A 17,697-nucleotide genomic window follows, 5' to 3' on the forward strand; every position below is an offset into this window, starting at 1 on the left:
TCACCTACACCGCGGCCGGCCGTCCGAATCAGCCTTTCTTCACTCACAAACAACACACCCGCAACAGACTCCACAAATTGCAGCTTAATCTCCGAGGGAGTTCAGCGACGTGCTCAGCTCAAGTAGTCGTCACCTGCTTAACAGTCCGATTCCACAGATTGTCTTCATCCGGGACGACATCCAAGTAAGCGTCTATGGTACACATACAAACTTGGTCTGCAGTCCATCCGTCGTCGGCGTCGACACTACAAACGGGTGAATTTCAAGGAGTAAGCCACGCACCTTGATATCCGCCTCTGCCGTTGGGCCTCAGGCCAGCGCCCGACGCGTCCAGGTCGCGCACTAATGCAGGCCTGATGTCCACCTATCATGGTCGAAACGCCCGTGCAGACGGGTGACGATCTCCTGGTAGTCCGGCTCGTTGTCGGGCGTGATGATGCCCTTCCTCACCATGAAGTCTATGAGCACTGCCCTGCCGGGGGGTGTGAGCGTGTCGTAGGGTTTTGTCTGGGGGCATTTACAGAGCCAACACAACACGAAGGGGACGTGCCTGTAGCGCAGTTGTACTTGAAGAGCCCGGTCCGGATGTGCTCGATCACTACTGAGAGCGGAAGAAGCTTGGATGATGGCGTTCGGTGAGACGAGGGAAGGTAGCGTGGCGAGCGGCACGCACCTCAAAGGACTCGACTTCGCCATCCAGTGGTTCAGGCTTCACGCCCGAGCCAGGCGGGAGACAGAGGTCATACACGTACCTGCCACAACACATCACTCAGTACCGCAGCGCATCGCAGGAGCGCAACGCAGGCTGCTCACTCAATCTCCGGCTGCAGCCATCCCCGCGGAGTCCTGCCGGCTCATCATCCCTCACCCGCACGGGGCGGCGCACACATCCACACAAACCGCTCACCTGAAGAAATAGCTGACGCTCCCTGCCGCCTTCGCGTGCCTCCTCACCACGTCCGCAGGGATGCTCGCCTCCTCCATCGACTCCTTCACCACGCAGTCGAAGACCTTCATGCCCGCCTCGATGCCCCCTGCGACGCTGTTGTCCAGGTAGCCCGGCCACGTCTGCTTCGTCGCCGCCCGTCTGGGCACCCACACGTTATAGTCCACGACCGTGCCATCCGCAGCGCGCACGTCCTCGTACACCGTCATGTGTATGCCGTACGTGACGATCCCGAAGAGCCCGCTCGCCGCACGCTCCATCTCGAACGCGTAGTTGAGCGCGTCGCCCTCCCCGTCTGCGGGCCCCTCTTCGCTCGGGTAGTCGCGCGGCCCGAATGGGTCGCGGTAGATGGGGTAGAGCTCCGCGCGCCACTTGCGCGGGCCCACTTCGTCCGGCCAGAGCCCGGCGTCGCGCCAGCGCTCGCAGAGCTCCTTCATGACGCGCGAGCGCGCTGCGGGGGTGTCGATGCCGCGCGCGAAGCTGACCCACCCCCGCGCGCTGGTGCCCTGTTCGAGCGCGGGGTCGGAGAAGTGCCACGAGGGAGAGGGAGAGGACGCGTTCTCGCTGCGGAGCTGGGCGACGATATCTGGGCGGAGGAGGCCGACGGCGGGGGAGGTGGGGGAGGGGAAGAGGAGCCAGGGGACGAGGGGCTCTGTGGACTGGGCGGTGGGCGGTGGGAGACGGAAGTTGTCGCAGTTGACGAGGATTTGGAGGAAGCACTGGGGCGCGGTCGGGGTGGGCGGGGGCATGCTGGCTGTGGCTGGCTATGGCACGCACTGCAAATCGGCTGTGATATTGCAGAGACGTCCGCAGGGGATGCTAACGTCGAGGTGAGTGTGCGTTGTTGTGAACTTGTATGTAGTCAGTGAGTCGGCCCTGCGTCGGGGCTATCGGATAAACCATTTATCGGCCGCGGTATCACTGCGCGGCGTGACTTGACAACGTCGAACCGTGCGCGTGAACACCTCCATCACACGATATCAATAGCTGCTGGAACTGAACTGCTGTCGGCGCCATATTGGTGCACTTAGGAGGGTGATGGGAGTCAGATGCGCTTAGCTACATCTACTCGTAAGTAACGGCAATGGACATGTCCTGCAGGCACCGCCACCGCCACTAGGTCCCTAGGTCCCCAGGGAGTTTGACTTCGTATCGCACCGAATGAATGTTACTTTGACTGCTAGCTTGACTCCGTAGATTCTACAGGACACCCTCTTCGCAGTCATGCCTGCTCCTATTTCACCAGAGCTGATCTTCGAGGTCTCTACTCCGTTACCATCATCCCCGTGTCGCTCCGCCCTCAGAGTCTCGTCGCTAGCGTGCCAGTCGACATCATCTCTTTGTGGTCTCGGATTATCCTCGACTGCTTGGTGCGTAACCTTGCACACATCTGGCGGAACTATACACCTCGCTCGAATGGTAGAGGATCTGCATCTCAACCCTGGTTTACATGGCCGCGCGTTCCCTAGGAACTACCTCGCGTTTCGTCCGCAAGTTTGCAGGTTATCTACCGAGCCCATCCCGTCGTGTCCTCATCACCGCTCTGTCGCAACCCCCCGCTATCCGTGTGCTGACATTCGGAAACGTCTTCTTGCCCTCGTTCAGCGCCTTCGGTCGTGCCATCGCCGCGCTTCACTCTCTCCCCAGTCTTGCGCTCCGCAACGGCCGAATGCTGGCCCAGCTCCGCAGGACATAGCTGCGTCAGCCTTTGCTCATAACATCCCACGACTCGTTATGCTCGCTGAAGTCCTCAAGTTGCTTGAGCATGACGGTGCAAGTGTCCCCGAGCTCGTTGTATGACCGGCCGATGTCTCGAAATGGACCAGGGACGGGATGGCAGGCCGACATGGCTGGATTCCGCCCCCCAAAGGGCCAGTTCGGCGCACGCAAAGTCGTCGGTTTCTTCCTAGCTCCTATACACTGGGCTATATTTGTCAGAGCCCGGGCCACGAAACACAGGCTCGAACTCGTGGAGGTGAGATTGCCCAGGATCGCACTCCACTTCTTCCCGAGCGAGTGCGCAAGAGGTCCCCGCACCCGGCGTAACGTCCGCATGGTGGTTTCCATTGACACCTATGATCATCGCCACTCCAGGAAGGTGGCAAGCTCTCCGCGCGCATACCTCACCTTTGCTCGAGATCCTGGCAATTGTATTTCGAGCGACGTGAAAGTGGCCTAGGTGATTTCTCCCTCGGCTCTCATTAAAATACTTCATTACCCACAGGGGGAACGCAGACAAGGGTTGCATTATCGGTTATATTTGACTACTTACCCAACAGCATTTGAGATGCACTCCATGTTGGGAAGTCCCGACCGGGATTGGCCATCTGATCTCGACTGTATTTTCGTTCATGGAGTGCTAGGCCGTCGATGAGGGAGAGAGAAACGGCCTCTCCCGGCTAACATCGACTGGAGCTTACTTTTCCTCGCCCTGGATAAGACCTTTACAGTGATTAACGGGTCCTTGGGACAGTCAAATCTTGGTCCCTGTATTGAGCCGACCTCTGTCCCTTCTGTTAGAATCGGAGTAGGTAGTTGCATGAAGCATCATATGAAGTATTCTAATCTGTAATTTTGGGATGAACCAAGGGCGTATGAAGCAGATCGAGGCAACTGTTGTGAAAATTCCGTTATCGCGCCTCCTCGGGACTAGCGCTTAATTTCCTTGTAGGACGTTAGCCGAGACCCGATATGGGTAAGGTTGGCCCAACGAAGATTCGACCCCATCACGTGATTATCACGTGAGCTTGCGAGGTCCCTCGCTGCTTTCCCCTCCCTCTGCATTGAGGAAAAAACTTGGATAGGCGGCATGTATGGTACCACAGAGCCTATAGCTCAATTGTATACGAGCCGATACCCCGAAATCGCAGTGGAGGGGCGGGACACGGACAGTGTGACAGGCGTGACGGGAGGTGTCGAATCTTCGTTGGGCCAACCTCAAGTAATTGACATCTAAACGCCCGTCCCAAGGAGCGAAGGACCACTCGTCCCGCCGTTTCAACGAGAATCCAGGTCCTCCCATTGTATATCACCTCTTATAAGCTGAGAACAGAATGATAAAAGTGCAATATATATGCATAGCCACTTTTTAGGAGGATCTGCCATAAAAGGTATGCAATATCTTACCGTGAACCAGTTACACAATTGCTTTTCTCGGGAAATCCTCTACAACAATGGGGGCAGCGACTCCATGAATCCGTCTGATCATCTGAAATTCAGGGGTAGTACAGGTGCAAGGATATTATATACATGTATGAATTACTATTGGTCAGTGGATTGGGAGGGGAGCGGCAAATTGGGCAGTGTCCCAAGGACCCGTTAATCACTGTACGGGCATAGAGATGGTTACATACAATCCATGATATCGCCCGCCTAGCTCAATCGGATAGAGCGTCAGACTCTTAGGAGCTGTAGAATCAGCGGGTGATCTGAAGGCTGCGAGTTCGACCCTCGCGGTGGGCTAGAATATACTTTTTGCCGATGTCGGAGGTGATGTTCTGAGTGAGGTGATGTTCCGAGCGACTGACTCATTTGGTGAAAGTGACTCATCAAGCTGAGCTAGCCAAGCAATCATCGGGCAGACCCTCGATGATATGACTATCCACGACATCGCATGTTACCATGAGATTGCCTGGTATGTTCGGTACTTAGATATGAGATTCTCTGCGAGACTACAGCTCTCCCCAGTCAAGTGATATAGACGCTCAAAAATCATCTCGGGCCGATGATGGCCCCTTTCTTGGGAGTCAACTTCCATCACTCCGCCGATCGAGATCAAACTCCAGTGCCCCTGTGAATGCAGAATGCCCTTCTCTTATGTCGTTGGTGAGCTTGATACGTTGACCTTCATTGAGTCCGATCCCAACCAGCCCCCAGAGCACATGGAGGAGGACGAGAATACGCCGAAATCTCTGCCAAGATGGGTAGAACTTGAGTACATGGTATGCAAATGCCAGCTTCCAGCCCCTTGAACAGCATTCTCATGTTGCACCGAATCAGCACATGCGCACGCTGGCTGGACACGGGGCAACTGTGCACTTCACGCACCTCTCCGAGTCGTCTTCGAGCACACTCACGTCCCTTTTCGGGGACACAAAACCTTCGCACGCGAGCGCATACGCGCACCGAAAACCATTGCTTGAGCTCATGAAAGAGAAGGACGTGTCACTGGAGAAGGTCTGCTTGCTAGATCCGAAGGCGGAGAAGGAGTTGGGACCGGAAGACGGCGACGGGCGGTTCGAGTGGTTCTTGTTTGGGGTAGGTCAAGCATATGCACAGGTAGCATACCCGCGCGCTGACCACAAGGATCAGGGAATCCTTGGTCTGTAGCCTTTCAAGCCGCCATTGAATCTCGCTCGTTCTGATAATGTTCGCAATGCGGGCTAGGAGACGACCCTCCACGAGACAGGACGTCCGAGCTGCGGGCCCTGGGCTTCCCCGGCCGACACCTGGGCCCCGTGCAGATGACTACAGACACCGCTCTCGGGGTCACGAAAATTGTGGTACAGGACAAGAGTGAGTGTGTTCTCCGAGCCATCCCTTTCGCTGTGACTGACGCTCGAGTCTATGCAGCTCCCCTGTCCAAGATTCCGTATATCGTGGGTCCACCTAGTCAATTAAGCTTTTCCAGCTGCAGGTCATTCCACTGACGCACCTCTATAGGACTTCCCCACCATCACGTTCAACGCGAAGGAGAGTGTCGAGATGCCGTTCCGTAAGTTCGATCCCGCTGTGGCGACGTTCGTGGCCATTGAGTCTGAGGAACATGTCAGGCTACATAGCCCACGGACAGGAACCCACACTTCCGCCTGGTATGCGCGACCATCTGAAGGAGGACCTGGACAAAAGTTTCGACTTTTGATCTCTGATAGAAGCTTGGTACACGTTGTACCTACGCATCCCCCAACACGCGTCCTGTCCATGTCTGGCACCCAGTGGTTCGGCGAAAGTCTAGGTATCGATGAGGTGTCTTTAGCCAGTGAAGCGATCGTCATCATGCGGTAAGTCCTTTGCCCTAGAACTTCCGTTGCACTCTGACTATATAGTTCACCTGGTGATCAGTAAGAATCTTGACTGTCAAGAAGAATTAGCTTACGTCCTAAAGTACTAAGGTTCAGTCAGAGCTAATCCAATCAGACTTTTGTTTCGCACGGAGTACACATCCAAGTGTATCCCGAGTCCTTTCTGAGATCACGCACACTTCTCTCAAGGTCAGGTGGGGTATTCAGGAATGAGCTTCGTGAGCGTGCCTCTCAAAGCTCAATATATATAACACCGCAGGTGGTAGAGCACGTTCGTCGGCCTTCCTCATCTCCTTCCACGTTACATTCCCACTCATTCCGAAGCATGATCGAGGGCGCACAGAGCGAAGTAGGGAAACATGATGAGAAAGAGCAAGTTCACGATGTCGTGATCGGCGTCCTCTTGGTAGAACCCGATGAACGATCGCCGATCGCGAAAGACGAAGAGAAACGGCTGGTGCGCAAGCTGGATCGCAGGATTATGCCTATGTTGTGCATCTTGTATCTCCTCTCTGGTGCGTTGTCTATCCTCGTGTCTTGTAGCTGACATTCATGCATCTGACCCCGCTACCGTAGCTCTTGACAGAGCCAACCTAGGAAACGCGCGCCTGCAAGGTCTTCCGCGAGACGTCCTACACGGAGATCCGACAGGCGCTCTATTCGACTGGGCAAACTCGGCGTTTTACTTTTCATACGTACGCACCCTCCTCTCACCGTCGTGCCCTTCGTGAACACCTTATCGGCGAAGGCAGGTTTTCTTCCTGGTTCCCGTACTCATCCTCTCGAAGTTATGCCCTCCCCGCATGTGGCTGGGGTGTATGATGATTGGATTAGGACTATCATCAACGCTGATGGTGCGCTGCATCCGCATCCTGCGATCTCTGCTCTCATTTGACTAGTCATGCAGGCCTCTGCATTCAACTTTCCGGGACTTATTGTCGCTCGCCTAGCCCTAGGATTCTTCGAAGCAGGCTTTAGCCCCAGTTTCCCTGTCTACTTGTGTGCGCATCTTACGCCCTCTGCGACAAACCTAAGCCTGTCCCTGCTTATATGTCGCGCTCTAGCTCTTTTCTATACCAGGGAAGAATTCGGGTTCCGTACGGCATCCTGGTTCATGTTCTCAGCAGTTGCTGGAGCGTTCGGCGGGTTGATCGCCTTCGGGATCCAGCACATCCACGCGGCGATCGCCAGCTGGAGGCTGCTGTTCATTGTCGAGGGCGTCCCGTCGATTTTGCTGGGAATACTGGCGTTCAAAATTTTGCCTGACAGGCCGGAGGAAACTTCGCTGCTGACCGAACGGGAGCGTGAGATCGCCGTGGATCGTATGAACAGGGGTGGGAGTGCTGATGTTGGAAGAGTCCTTCAGAAGAGTATGTGCTCAGATCGACTTCTTGACGCACTATTGATGTTCCTCCTGATGACCTTCCCGCGAACAGGACACATAGCGATCGCCTTCCGCGACTGGAAGGTGCGCTGCGACGTCTTCGACTGTAGTTGCACCATCCTTGCTAAGTTGTTCGTTTAGTTGTACGCGGGTGGCGTGACGTACTTTGCAGCAAATTGCGCCTTGTCCAGCATTCAAGGATTCTTGCCAACCATCATTGCAAGCTTCGGCTTCAGTGAGCAGAGTCGTCCCTTGGCGTGCGTTCTTAGTACGCTGACGCATTCATATAGCCGACGCCGTCGCGCAGATACTGACCGTTCCCCCGTACATGGTAGCTGCCTTGGTTCTTTGCGTCACCACCTACGCCTCGGATCGGCTGCAACGTCGCGGGGTGTTCCTTGCAGGCACAAACGCCGTGGCAGGGATTGGATACATGTTCGCAATACGTTGCCTTCTTTGGGATCTGAATTGACCATCCGATGCTTCTTCTTGCTCTGCAGTCTACTCTTGGTCTTTCCATCAAATGTCGGCGCGCGGTACTTCGCCACGTTCTGCACCGTAGCCGGGACGTACACGAACATCGGACTCATTCTTACATGGTGTACGTTTCCACCTCACGGTGTCCACGTGGGCACCACCTAACCATAATGCCGCAGTCTCTCATAACCTCGGGTCGGAGACCAAGCAGGCAGCGGGCATACCTCTGTACATGTCCATCGGCCAATGCGGGAGCATACTGGGTTCACACTTGTTCCCATCTCCCGAGGCACCTCGCTATATGTCAGTGGTTATAGATCACATGCATCTACACCAATCACTGAACTCCGTGACGATGGCAGAAAAGGGTTTGCGGTTACTTGCGGTCTGCAATTCCTCTCCGTAGCTGTCGCCCTTGTACTTGCCGTGAGTCTCCCGAAGTGCTTTACGGACGCGCGCTGAACAATTGGATGCTGCAGACGTACTACGTATGGGAGAATCGACGCCGAGACCAATTATACGGCAAGCCGGTTCCCGAGGCTGTGGTAGACGTCTCTGAACTGGCAGATGAGGTATGAACTGTGCTGGCCTGACCTTTCAGGCACACCGGATGCATCCTGACGAGGTGACCCTGTCGTGCAGGCACCCGACTTCCGCTACACCCCCTGAGCTCGTCGCTAGCACGTTACGAGCCAAGAACTCACCAATAGCACTGACTGGTGGAAATTCGTCTATTACGGATGTCCTGTTCCGTAACTCAATTGTCTCGTCCCCTGAATTGCTCCTGCCTGTTTTCTGGTACTTTGAAATGGTGCCAATCTGGGTGGTGACAGTAAGGTCGGTGCTCGAGAGAAATCGCTGAATCCATCTCTTCGGCTTGCGAGTAGAGCACGAAGGATGTCTCTCGCGCTCGATGGAACATATCATGACGGACAAATCGTACGACTCAACCCTGCAGACGATTACATCGGAACGGGGGTACAATGCAGGATATTAAAGTCATTATAAAGTTGCGAACAATGTATAGCACTCAGATATACACGCCTGCACCTGAAGAGCCGTGAACTTGAGAACGAGATGCAAATGTTCTGGCGTACCTGACAGCAGCCACCACAACGCGACAGATACGAGATGAAGATACGGCATACGGAGGGTACGAATCATGTATCTCCCCGCTCCCTCTCTGGCTTCTGCTCTTCAACCACTAACCGCCATCCGCCATATAGCTGGTTCACAATCGCACTACGCTTGAGCACCGCTAGCTCCTTCGCCTTCTCGCTGTAGAAAGCAGACAGCTTGGCAGGATCGGTCTCGTTCTACAGACAGGTGAGTTATCTCGTGGGTGAAGGTGAAGCGTTAAAGATGCCGGCATACCTGGATCTCTCGGAACGTGCTCTTCGTGCGGCGAACGAAGTAAGTCCTGAAGTTATACGAGCTGAAGGACTGCGAGGTCTTCAGCATAGAGTGGTAGAGATGCAATATTGATTGCTTTGTTGGAGCGGTAGCCATGGCTGTAGTGGTGGTCGGGAGTCGAGCGACGTCGGCGCGGGCTCGCTCAGCAGCCGGCATGCCATTGATCACGTCATCAATCGTGGATGGGAGCCGCGTCTTGGGCGTCAGCACGCTTTGACCATGGCCACTACATCCGATGACTCGACGAGGACTGCGAGGACCACATTCAACGGCTCTCATCTGCAATCCGCGATATAGATCTTGCTCGATTGTGCCATGAATTGATTTACTTCGCAGCCTGACGCGTCCCAAAGGAACCCCGTACTTTGTGGATGGAGTCATGCATGAGGAGCTACAGGTCCCAGCACCGTCAGACACCGTCGCGCTTGGGCTAAGGCCTCGCCCATGTACGTCCTCGAGGCGAGCTGACAGGTACGCAACAGTGCCATCGACAAAGGTGCCACTTGCTCATCCTTTGTCCACACGTGTAGCTTTTCAAACTCCCTTTGAGAGAACTACTCGAGATCCGCCTCGTTGCTTTTGTCGCGACGACCGCTTTGCCGCTTTGCAGGAAAGATATGTGGCCCAGTGGTGATGCGATTCAGTGTCCTGCAGGTATATATATTCTGTCTCCTGTCCTCATCATGACCCCATCTCTCTGCGACCTGTCTATCGTACTGTAAGTCTCAATCAGCGGCCCATGCACAAACTGCCCATTGACCGCGACACTGAATAGGTCCTTCCCGTTAATACAAGATTGTTTGCCCCATGTCGCGGAAGCCATCCTTCGTGAACCCCTTCGTGCGAGTCGCACGGAAGTCTGCAGCTTCTGCGTGGCCAACACCGGAGCGTCCACTAGACCTCGATTCGCCGCCTCGAGACCAGATCCACTCACCGCTGTACACTCCTGACCACCGTGGTCGAAGTGCGTCCCAAAATCAAGCCCCGGCCCCAGGTAGTTTTATGGACGTCGAACGCATGGAAGCGTCACGCGTCGATACCTATGGCATGCCAGCCACCCAAGCCTCTTCGCGAACGCCTCGGTTCTCAAACGTTGGTGTTCAGGTTGCCGCTGATGGAGAGTCTGGGGGTGTTGCGCCTACACGCAAAGGCTCGCTTCCTAGGATCAAGGAAGCGGGACGTATGTTCCTCTTTAGCAAGTTACTCGGTCGCTGGGCAAAAGGGAGACACGACTCCGTGTCTTCCGCAGAACCCCAACCAGCCCAACCTTCCCGACCGGTTTTGCGACCCCGGAGTCCTCAGCGTCCTACACAGCCTACAGGCGAAGACTTATCGTCCGAGGTGTTAGAATGGGGGAGATACGTGATGGAAGCGGGTCAGTATGCACTCGCACCATTGCCTGCCCCCGCTCCCTCCACTCCACTCGCGAATAATGTCGTTCCGTTCCCGAAGATGGTGAGCACAGAGGCTGCATCAACGGAACGCGCCGATGTTCGTCGAGCCCCCATCCACTCCTCGCGGCCGCCGCTCCCCGGTCCGCCTCCTCCTCTTCAGAGCCCCTCATGCCCTCGGTCCCAAGCCCCTTCCTCCGCCTCTCCTCCCCCGTCGACGGCTCCATCTCCGTATGAGTCGTCAAAGCATATATCACGGTACTCGTCGCCCTCGAGTGTGTCATCTATCAATCCGGACGATGGTATCCCGGCACGGAAGATCGGCGTTTCCCCCCAGCAGCCCCAGTACCCCCGCACGAAAGAAGCGTACTGGACCGTCGTCCAAACGAACAACATTCACGTGCCGTCCTTGCGGGAGACGAAGTGGCTCACGGCCGGGGTCCTCGGCTGTGGGGGGTTCGCTCTGGTGTATCACGTGTTCAACGTCGCGCTCCAGCGGCCGTGTGCGATGAAGGTCGTGCGCTTCGTGCGGGGCCTGCCGGAGTCGGCTTGCGCGGGGCTCATCAACGAGCTCAAGGTACTTGCGCTCTTGGGCGAGGAGAGGGAGAACTGCTCGCCGTTCGTTCTGCAGCCGTTCATGGTTGACGGGCTTTGGGCGTGGCGATCGACGAGGGGGAATCTGCATATCGTCACGGACGTTTGCGGCGGGGGATCGCTCACAGCCTACCGGTTCCGACTTTCATACCCGTCGCTGGTTCTGGTGATCGCGGAAATTGTACGTCGTCTCGCTGCATCGTCCGCTATGACCTCTCCACTTACCGCTCTATAGGTCCTTGGTCTGCACTGGCTCCATGAGCACGGCATCGTGCACCACGACGTGAAGCCAGGCAACGTGATGGTCAGCGCCAGTGGACATTGCGTACTGGGCGATTTTGGCGGAGCGCAATTCCTGGACCATCGGGGAAAGCTCTCGCGCAACAGCGACTCGTGCATGGTCATGACTACACAATTTGCGGCGCCGGAGATCCTCGTGAGGCTCGATGACGGTCAGGTCAAGGAGTACGATGAGGCGGTGGACTATTGGTCTCTCGGCGCGACAATCGTCTCGATGGTGTTGGAAGAGGTGAGTCGCGTTATGCGAGCTAGTGGGAGTGATGGGCTGACATTGTGGTGCTAGGACTACCTCCCCGGAGCGTCCGAGCCCGCGTTCATGGAGTTTCGTGTTGACAAGATCCAGACTCAATTACGGCGGCGGAATATGCCTGATGATCTGGAAGATCTGGTGATGGATGTGAGTAACAAACTTGGCCTGCATACTCAGGGGCGCGCTTATGCCTTCATACGCAGTTGTTGCGCATGGATCCCGCTAGACGGTGCAGGTACCCCGCTATCATGCAGCAACCGATATTCTACCACACGTACGTGCTCACCTACGTTTCTACATACAGCATCGGCTTATATTTGCGACATAGGAATTGGCAGGATGTCGAGAATCAGGCGCAGGCTGCCATTCCGGCCCTCAGGGATATCGCCGCAAACGCGCACGGATGGGAGTACCCTACGCCGAAGATCCACAAGTCAAACGAGGCGACTGTAGACTTCCTCGCGGCGCTGCGTGAACAGCGCTTATCCCTTGCCGTCGACGACTCGTACGATGTGGATCGGCACAACGCAAAAATGGCGAACTGCCTCTCCCTAGGTTATCCTTTCTGATCCCTCTGATCCCCCCCTCTCGCACTTCATCGCCATCTTCGTATCGCTTTCGTCGTCCTCCTGTTGTATCGCTAACATGTTGTTGCCATTCTTCCTGCTTCACCGAACGCATGGAACTCTAGCTTACTGTATCGCCCATCATACATAACGTCCGTTGTCGCTCTTCTTCCCCCGTTGTTTGTACTTGTGAAATGTTGTGTATCCCTATGTCATCCAACCGAGAGTCTTAGATTGGTTGATCGCAGTGACCGTACGCGTGCGTTCGCGATATTGCGCCAACTAATGAGCGTCTAACCGTGATGTCACTTGCGCTCGTGCTTGCGCGTGGTTGTCGTTCTGCTCTCTTCTGCCCTCGCTCATCCCAGGCTGCACTCTCATTCGGTGTACCCATCTCTGTAAGATGAAGCCGACGTGCGAACAGAGCTCGCGATCGCTCAACCTGGGTTGATAGCGCAACTTTTCTGCTGCCCTCGGACACCATCAAAGTGGACACTCGGACCGCATGCCAATGACACTCTCAACGTTCCTCAAGGAGAGAAATGCGTCCTATCTGGATGCCGTGAAGAGTGGAAAGGCTAAAGATTGGACTGTTGTTGTAGGGAACGAGGCTGGCGGTAGGTGAGATTCCGCTCAGCGGGGAACCGCAGACTGACATCCGCTCAATCAGATCTAGACTCCATCGCGAGCGCGATTGCCTTCGCCTGGTATGCATCGAAGGTGCAAGGTGCCCCCGCGGTGTCTTTGACACAGACCCCTCGTTCCGACCTGCATCTCCGCGCCGAGAACCTGCACGCGTTTGGGCTTGCGCAGCTCAGCCCCGACACCGATATCCTCTGTATCGACGACGTCCCCTACGATTCATCTGGCCCCTTCCCGTCGGCGAACTTCGCGCTGGTTGACCACAACCGTTTGAATTCCCGCTTTACGCGGGGAAACCCTGACGCACGCGTAGTCGCCGTCGTGGACCACCACCAGGATGAAGGACTCTACCGCGAAACCGCAGACCCGCGGCTCATCGTCGTCCCCACCGGCAGTTGCGCCTCCCTTGTCACGCAGCTGTTCGACCAGCAGGCCGCGGCAGACGACATCCCGCCGGAATTGGCGACGCTCCTCCTTTGCAGCATACTCATTGATACTGGCGGACTTAGACCGGGTGGGAAGGCAGAAGCTGCCGATCACCGCGCAGCGAGTCTGCTCATCCCGCGAGCGCAGGCGGCGGTGTTCAACCAACAGGCTTTGGTAGCATCGCCATTGGAGGGTTCAGAACGAGACGCCCAAGCGCAGTCCGGCGTACAAATCAACGAGGCCGCTCCTCACGAGACCCCAGGACTCAAAGAGCTGCATACTACCCTACAGGAGAAGAAGGCGTCTGTCGCGCATCTGCGCACCCACGACCTTCTGCGACGCGACTACAAAGAGTACTCGATGAGCCCGGCAGGCGCGCCGTCGACCGAGATCCAGGTCGGGCTTTCGTCTGTCCCGATCGGCTTCGCGGAGTGGCTGCCGCGCCACGGAGACGACTTCTTTAGGGAGACGGAGCGGTACATGGCGGAGCGCGGGCTCAAGGTTCTCGGTATCCTCACTTCGTTCCGCGACGAGGAACACCCGGGGAAGGACGGTAGAGGGAAGCATCGGCGAGAGCAAATGTATGTCGTGCGAGGGGACAAGGCGCTTGCTGATGCACTGTTCGATGCGCTGGCGGAGAGTGAGGAGCTGAAGCTGAAGCGGGTCAAATTCCCCGAGTACGGCGTGCACAACGGGTTCAGAGACGAGTTCCGCTCCCGGGTGTGGCAACAGAAGAATGTGGATGCGACACGCAAGGCGACGGCACCACTCGTCAAGAGCATCATCGAAGGGAGGAACAGGGGCGCCAGCCTCTAGTTCTCATCAGTACATACCGGTACGTGCTACCTTTATGTCATTCTCATGATCCTTCCTGATCACCCCTGACTTCAGTGAGAGTCCCGAGCGGTAGCGATTGGTTCTGTGCTTGATATGTCTGTTACTCACCAAGGATACCATCGATGTTTTTTCTCGCTGCTCTGTTGCCATCGCTTGCAGCCTTCATTGTTTCCCAGGGCATGGGAGTCATTTGCACGCGCTTGTTTAGAGCGCTGGTTATCTGAGAGTGGGAAACTGGCCCAGTGAAACGTTCCCAAGCTTCGTACGGGCGCATCATACTGCGGTTACCTTATCGTAGGAACCACGCTCTTCGACAATAGTGGATGCACTGAGGGTACGTGTAGCTCGAAATCATTTCAATTATCCGGGTCGCTTTTATGAGTGGGAAGTGATGATCGCGGATGACACACGACGCGGAAGTACAGCTCTTCAAACGGATATGAGACTTGAGACAACCTGTCTAGGTAACCAAAGGGGTATCATTGGAAGCTGGGAAATTGGACTATGGAACGCGATGCACGTTTGGGCGGCTCACGGCAGCGGTGCCGCCGCCACGAAGGTTGCGATGCCGGTCACAGCCCTCAGCCAAATTAAGGTATACACTAACTATTGTGACTGTGACGCTGCCAGTGCCACATCATCCCTGCCCTCGTTTTCAAGCCAGGTTTTGGACGCCGTCATGAGGCTCAGTGCCCGCAGTGCACCGGAAGCAGGGTTGTGTTCTGCGGACGTGCCAAGACTTACACACGCATCTTTCGGCGATCTTGCCAATCCGATGTGCCAATAACACTCGCTCAGTTACTCGGAGACGACTTGGTACGTAGGCTTCCCAGAATCACTCCCTCGTTAACGATGGACGTGTCTGTGACCCTTGCCTCTGATAGTGTCCTCGACACCCGCTAATGCTATCGGTCCTTGGAGCTGTTTACTCTAGACTGCAATTGGAAAACTTGTACGAATCGTCCGCTTGTAAGCCACTTCCTCGCAAGACCGATAACGATACCAAATATATCAATTCCGTTTGTCACAAACGGCTCAGTGACGGAATGTGGCGGATATAGGTTGTAGAGACTCCATGTGAGTGATGCCTCGGTATACTGTTATTTTGCTCCGACGATCACTTTACTCAACTATACACTATTCAGTCAACACTCTTACGCCTAGATGGCGAGAACAGGATACTGGCTGCTCTCACGGCCGCAAGGCTATGTATTAATTGCTATGATGATGACAGCGAAGACCTGATGGATGTTCATTGTTGCCTTCACACAACGCAGCACGTTTCGTAGCAGCCGAGACCTGACTCGGAACGTGCTCCCCACTGCTCACACGATTGTGAAGGACCGCCGGGCGGACGAAGGTGGGTCGCTGCCGTTCGTGCCTGTCGCCGCGTCTCTGTTTCATCACCCCAGTTTCTGTTGTCGCTTGATTGCTGGTAAGTGGATTCCTTGATCGTTATTGGCTGAGCTGTCAGATCTCCTCCCCTGCTGAACCAACTCCTCCGTCTACAGCCGGGCTGCGCAGTATTTCAGCAGAGACCACTCGCAGTATGCAGAGATAAGCGAGGCGTCTTGCAACAGGGTATAAAAGCCATGACCCTCTGCACGTCTCAGGCCTCCTCACCAATTGCTTTCCCTTTCTCCTTCCTCTTGCGTTCCTGGCGGCGTCGTTTTGAGTCCTTGTTCTCCCTGCATCTTTCGTTCATTCTTGACCATAAACGCCGCGTTTATCATGCTCTTCAAGGCTGTTCTCTTAGTTGTCTCTCTTGCTCTCGCTGTCACCGCAGTTCCGCCTCACGTGAAGCGTGCTGCGTGCAGCAACGGCCGTTCTGCCAATGACGCAAGGGTATGTGACATTATGAACAAACTCTTCCCTACTTCTGACAAGTCCTGCAGTGCTGTGTCTGGTTTGACGTTCTCGACGACATCCAGGCCGACGAAGGTCTCTTTGAGGGAGGCCAGTGTGGTGGGCATAATCCTTCACACTTGTCTTGATGCCGAGTCTAAATATATGTCATAGTTGAGGAGGCTCACGAGTCCCTTCGTGTAAGTAAGCCTTTGGTCATCTTGTATGACCACCAACTCACTTGCTTTGCAGTTGACTTTCCATGATGCTATTGCCTTCTCTCCAACTCAGGGGTATGTCTCAGAACTTACAATCCTGTTTGTGCCGTATTTACTGATAGTGATTGTTGGCCACAGTGGCGGAGGAGCTGGTAAGTCCTAACCTTCTTCGATTAGGCGGTTCGCTTACAGTGCCTGTCACAGATGGCTCGATCATCGCTCACTCTGATGAAGAGCTCAAGGACCCGGCCAACAACGGTGTCGACGAGATCATCGAGAAGCTTCGCCCCTTGGCCATCAAGCACAACGTCTCCTTTGGCGATTTGTACGTCATATACTTAAAGACCGAAATCAGTCTACTGAGAACTCTACTGCTTGTAGTATCCAGTTCGCCGGTGCTGTCGGCGTGAGCAACTGTATGGGTGGTCCCCGCCTGCAGTTCCTCGCGGGACGCTCCAACGACTCTACGGCAGCTCCCGCCGGGCTCGTCCCCAAGCCTGAGGACCCGATCGACCAGATCCTCGACCGCATGGCCGATGCAGGGTTCTCCGCAAACGAGCTGGTCGACCTTCTCGCCTCGCACTCCGTGGCTGCGCAGGACACTATCGACCCCACGATCCAGGGGCACCCCTTCGACTCGACTCCGTCGACCTTTGACTCGCAGTTCTTCGTAGAGGTAGGTACTTCGGAGTTCGGTTCTTCGGCCGTGCTGACAATTGCTGGTTGCAGACCCTGCTGAAAGGCACGAGCTTCCCTGGTAACGGCTCCAACGTCGGCGAGGCCGAGTCGCCCTACCCAGGCGAGTTCCGCCTCCTCTCCGACCAGGTTATCGCTCGCGACTCGCGTACGGCCTGCGAATGGCAGTCGTTGTCGCGGCGACTAGGCGCGTAGACTCGGGTCGACGTTCGGCGACGACCCCGTAGGCGAGCGGCGAGGAGCCGAAAGGGGGAAAGCGAGGGAAAGAGGGATAAACGCAACAAGAAACTCGACGGGGCAGAGCGGAGGCCGGCACGAAGGCACAAGACCTACGAAGCTAGTCTTCACGCAGATAGCGACAGACTAGTCCCAATGACCAAGTTATACATTAGCAATCGAAGAGAGATACAACACTATGGTCACTCACCTAGTCCCAATGACCAAGAGGTCGAGATGGGGACTAGGGAGCGCCTAGGGGGGTCCTTATATACTAGAGGGGCTGCTTAGCAACCAAGGACAAGGCGCGAGAGCGAGGCAGTGAAGATGACAAAGGGGGAACAAAGGGCGAGAAAGAAAAGGCAAGGGCATGGCGATCACGGGAACGTAGCATGCGGCTGTGGGAACGTATCTACAGTGTCCAAACTGGGATGAGCTAGGAAAGGAAACGGTCCGGAAATGGAAGGTGGGCGTC

At 55.7% G+C, this 17,697-nt stretch overlaps 8 protein-coding genes and 1 non-coding gene across 9 annotated transcripts in view; 7 read left to right on the top strand and 2 right to left on the bottom strand.

The window, feature by feature from the left end:
- Positions 1 to 342: 342 nt before the first annotated feature.
- On the bottom strand, positions 343 to 1,695 carry DICSQDRAFT_150425 (nudix hydrolase 20; the record flags this gene model as incomplete). Its single annotated transcript, XM_007370712.1, has 5 exons — positions 343 to 467; positions 551 to 617; positions 674 to 752; positions 814 to 846; positions 908 to 1,695. 5 exons carry the CDS (start codon positions 1,693 to 1,695, stop codon positions 343 to 345), a joined length of 1,092 nt encoding a protein of 363 aa, XP_007370774.1.
- A 2,617-nt stretch (positions 1,696 to 4,312) lies between these two features.
- DICSQDRAFT_t189 lies at positions 4,313 to 4,408 on the top strand. The gene has a single exon. It is a non-coding gene; the product is annotated as a tRNA-Lys (tRNA).
- Positions 4,409 to 4,749: 341 nt separating this feature from the next.
- On the top strand, positions 4,750 to 5,807 carry DICSQDRAFT_150426 (DUF431-domain-containing protein; the record flags this gene model as incomplete). The annotated part of the gene is made up of 7 exons (XM_007370713.1): positions 4,750 to 4,771; positions 4,823 to 4,887; positions 4,946 to 5,207; positions 5,333 to 5,461; positions 5,519 to 5,544; positions 5,609 to 5,660; positions 5,719 to 5,807. The coding sequence occupies 7 exons, from the start codon at positions 4,750 to 4,752 to the stop codon at positions 5,805 to 5,807; spliced, it is 645 nt and encodes a 214-aa protein (XP_007370775.1).
- A 485-nt stretch (positions 5,808 to 6,292) lies between these two features.
- On the top strand, positions 6,293 to 8,497 carry DICSQDRAFT_71441 (MFS general substrate transporter; the record flags this gene model as incomplete). The annotated part of the gene is made up of 13 exons (XM_007370714.1): positions 6,293 to 6,482; positions 6,544 to 6,662; positions 6,720 to 6,821; positions 6,875 to 6,968; positions 7,032 to 7,337; positions 7,404 to 7,435; positions 7,493 to 7,586; positions 7,642 to 7,786; positions 7,852 to 7,952; positions 8,008 to 8,131; positions 8,191 to 8,254; positions 8,308 to 8,400; positions 8,471 to 8,497. 13 exons carry the CDS (start codon positions 6,293 to 6,295, stop codon positions 8,495 to 8,497), a joined length of 1,491 nt encoding a protein of 496 aa, XP_007370776.1.
- Positions 8,498 to 8,988: 491 nt separating this feature from the next.
- Positions 8,989 to 9,337, bottom strand: DICSQDRAFT_71442 (uncharacterized protein; the record flags this gene model as incomplete). Its single annotated transcript, XM_007370715.1, has 2 exons — positions 8,989 to 9,144; positions 9,203 to 9,337. 2 exons carry the CDS (start codon positions 9,335 to 9,337, stop codon positions 8,989 to 8,991), a joined length of 291 nt encoding a protein of 96 aa, XP_007370777.1.
- Positions 9,338 to 9,520: 183 nt separating this feature from the next.
- On the top strand, positions 9,521 to 10,205 carry DICSQDRAFT_163877 (uncharacterized protein). Its single transcript, XM_007370716.1, has 3 exons — positions 9,521 to 9,712; positions 9,772 to 9,959; positions 10,017 to 10,205. Exons 2-3 carry the CDS (start codon positions 9,859 to 9,861, stop codon positions 10,189 to 10,191), a joined length of 276 nt encoding a protein of 91 aa, XP_007370778.1. The 5' UTR covers positions 9,521 to 9,712; positions 9,772 to 9,858; the 3' UTR covers positions 10,192 to 10,205.
- Positions 10,206 to 10,831: 626 nt separating this feature from the next.
- DICSQDRAFT_157901 (kinase-like protein) lies at positions 10,832 to 12,515 on the top strand. The gene is made up of 5 exons (XM_007370717.1): positions 10,832 to 11,407; positions 11,462 to 11,755; positions 11,810 to 11,923; positions 11,980 to 12,050; positions 12,105 to 12,515. Exons 1-5 carry the CDS (start codon positions 11,141 to 11,143, stop codon positions 12,343 to 12,345), a joined length of 987 nt encoding a protein of 328 aa, XP_007370779.1. The 5' UTR covers positions 10,832 to 11,140; the 3' UTR covers positions 12,346 to 12,515.
- Positions 12,516 to 12,740: 225 nt separating this feature from the next.
- Positions 12,741 to 14,367, top strand: DICSQDRAFT_157902 (DHH phosphoesterase). The gene is made up of 3 exons (XM_007370718.1): positions 12,741 to 12,959; positions 13,013 to 14,245; positions 14,302 to 14,367. The coding sequence occupies exons 1-2, from the start codon at positions 12,848 to 12,850 to the stop codon at positions 14,224 to 14,226; spliced, it is 1,326 nt and encodes a 441-aa protein (XP_007370780.1). The 5' UTR covers positions 12,741 to 12,847; the 3' UTR covers positions 14,227 to 14,245; positions 14,302 to 14,367.
- Positions 14,368 to 15,978: 1,611 nt separating this feature from the next.
- Positions 15,979 to 17,697, top strand: part of MnP9-short (fungal versatile peroxidase from pleurotus Eryngii) — a gene marked incomplete at both ends in the record, with an annotated part of 11,641 nt that continues 9,922 nt past the window's right edge. The window contains 8 exons of the mRNA XM_007370719.1: positions 15,979 to 16,092; positions 16,143 to 16,212; positions 16,267 to 16,292; positions 16,345 to 16,462; positions 16,515 to 16,635; positions 16,692 to 16,986; positions 17,040 to 17,193; positions 17,438 to 17,453. Coding sequence (XP_007370781.1) covers positions 15,979 to 16,092; positions 16,143 to 16,212; positions 16,267 to 16,292; positions 16,345 to 16,462; positions 16,515 to 16,635; positions 16,692 to 16,986; positions 17,040 to 17,193; positions 17,438 to 17,453 — 914 coding nt within the window. The remainder of the gene's footprint in view (positions 16,093 to 16,142; positions 16,213 to 16,266; positions 16,293 to 16,344; positions 16,463 to 16,514; positions 16,636 to 16,691; positions 16,987 to 17,039; positions 17,194 to 17,437; positions 17,454 to 17,697) is intronic.

This window comes from Dichomitus squalens (genome assembly GCF_000275845.1).
Source record: "Dichomitus squalens LYAD-421 SS1 unplaced genomic scaffold DICSQscaffold_74, whole genome shotgun sequence".
NCBI classification, from domain to species: Eukaryota; Fungi; Basidiomycota; class Agaricomycetes; order Polyporales; family Polyporaceae; genus Dichomitus; species Dichomitus squalens.

Coding starts and splice junctions, on each gene's coding strand:
- DICSQDRAFT_157902 (XM_007370718.1), top strand. CDS start 12,848: ATGCCAATGACACTCTCAACGTTCCTCAAGGAGAGAAATGCGTCCTAT. Junction 12,960..13,012: donor TGTAGGGAACGAGGCTGGCG/GTAGGTGAGATT, acceptor CCGCTCAATCAG/ATCTAGACTCCATCGCGAGC.
- DICSQDRAFT_163877 (XM_007370716.1), top strand. CDS start 9,859: ATGTGGCCCAGTGGTGATGCGATTCAGTGTCCTGCAGGTATATATATT. Junction 9,960..10,016: donor TGCGACCTGTCTATCGTACT/GTAAGTCTCAAT, acceptor GACACTGAATAG/GTCCTTCCCGTTAATACAAG.
- DICSQDRAFT_157901 (XM_007370717.1), top strand. CDS start 11,141: ATGAAGGTCGTGCGCTTCGTGCGGGGCCTGCCGGAGTCGGCTTGCGCG. Junction 11,924..11,979: donor TGGAAGATCTGGTGATGGAT/GTGAGTAACAAA, acceptor CTTCATACGCAG/TTGTTGCGCATGGATCCCGC. Junction 12,051..12,104: donor CAACCGATATTCTACCACAC/GTACGTGCTCAC, acceptor TTTGCGACATAG/GAATTGGCAGGATGTCGAGA.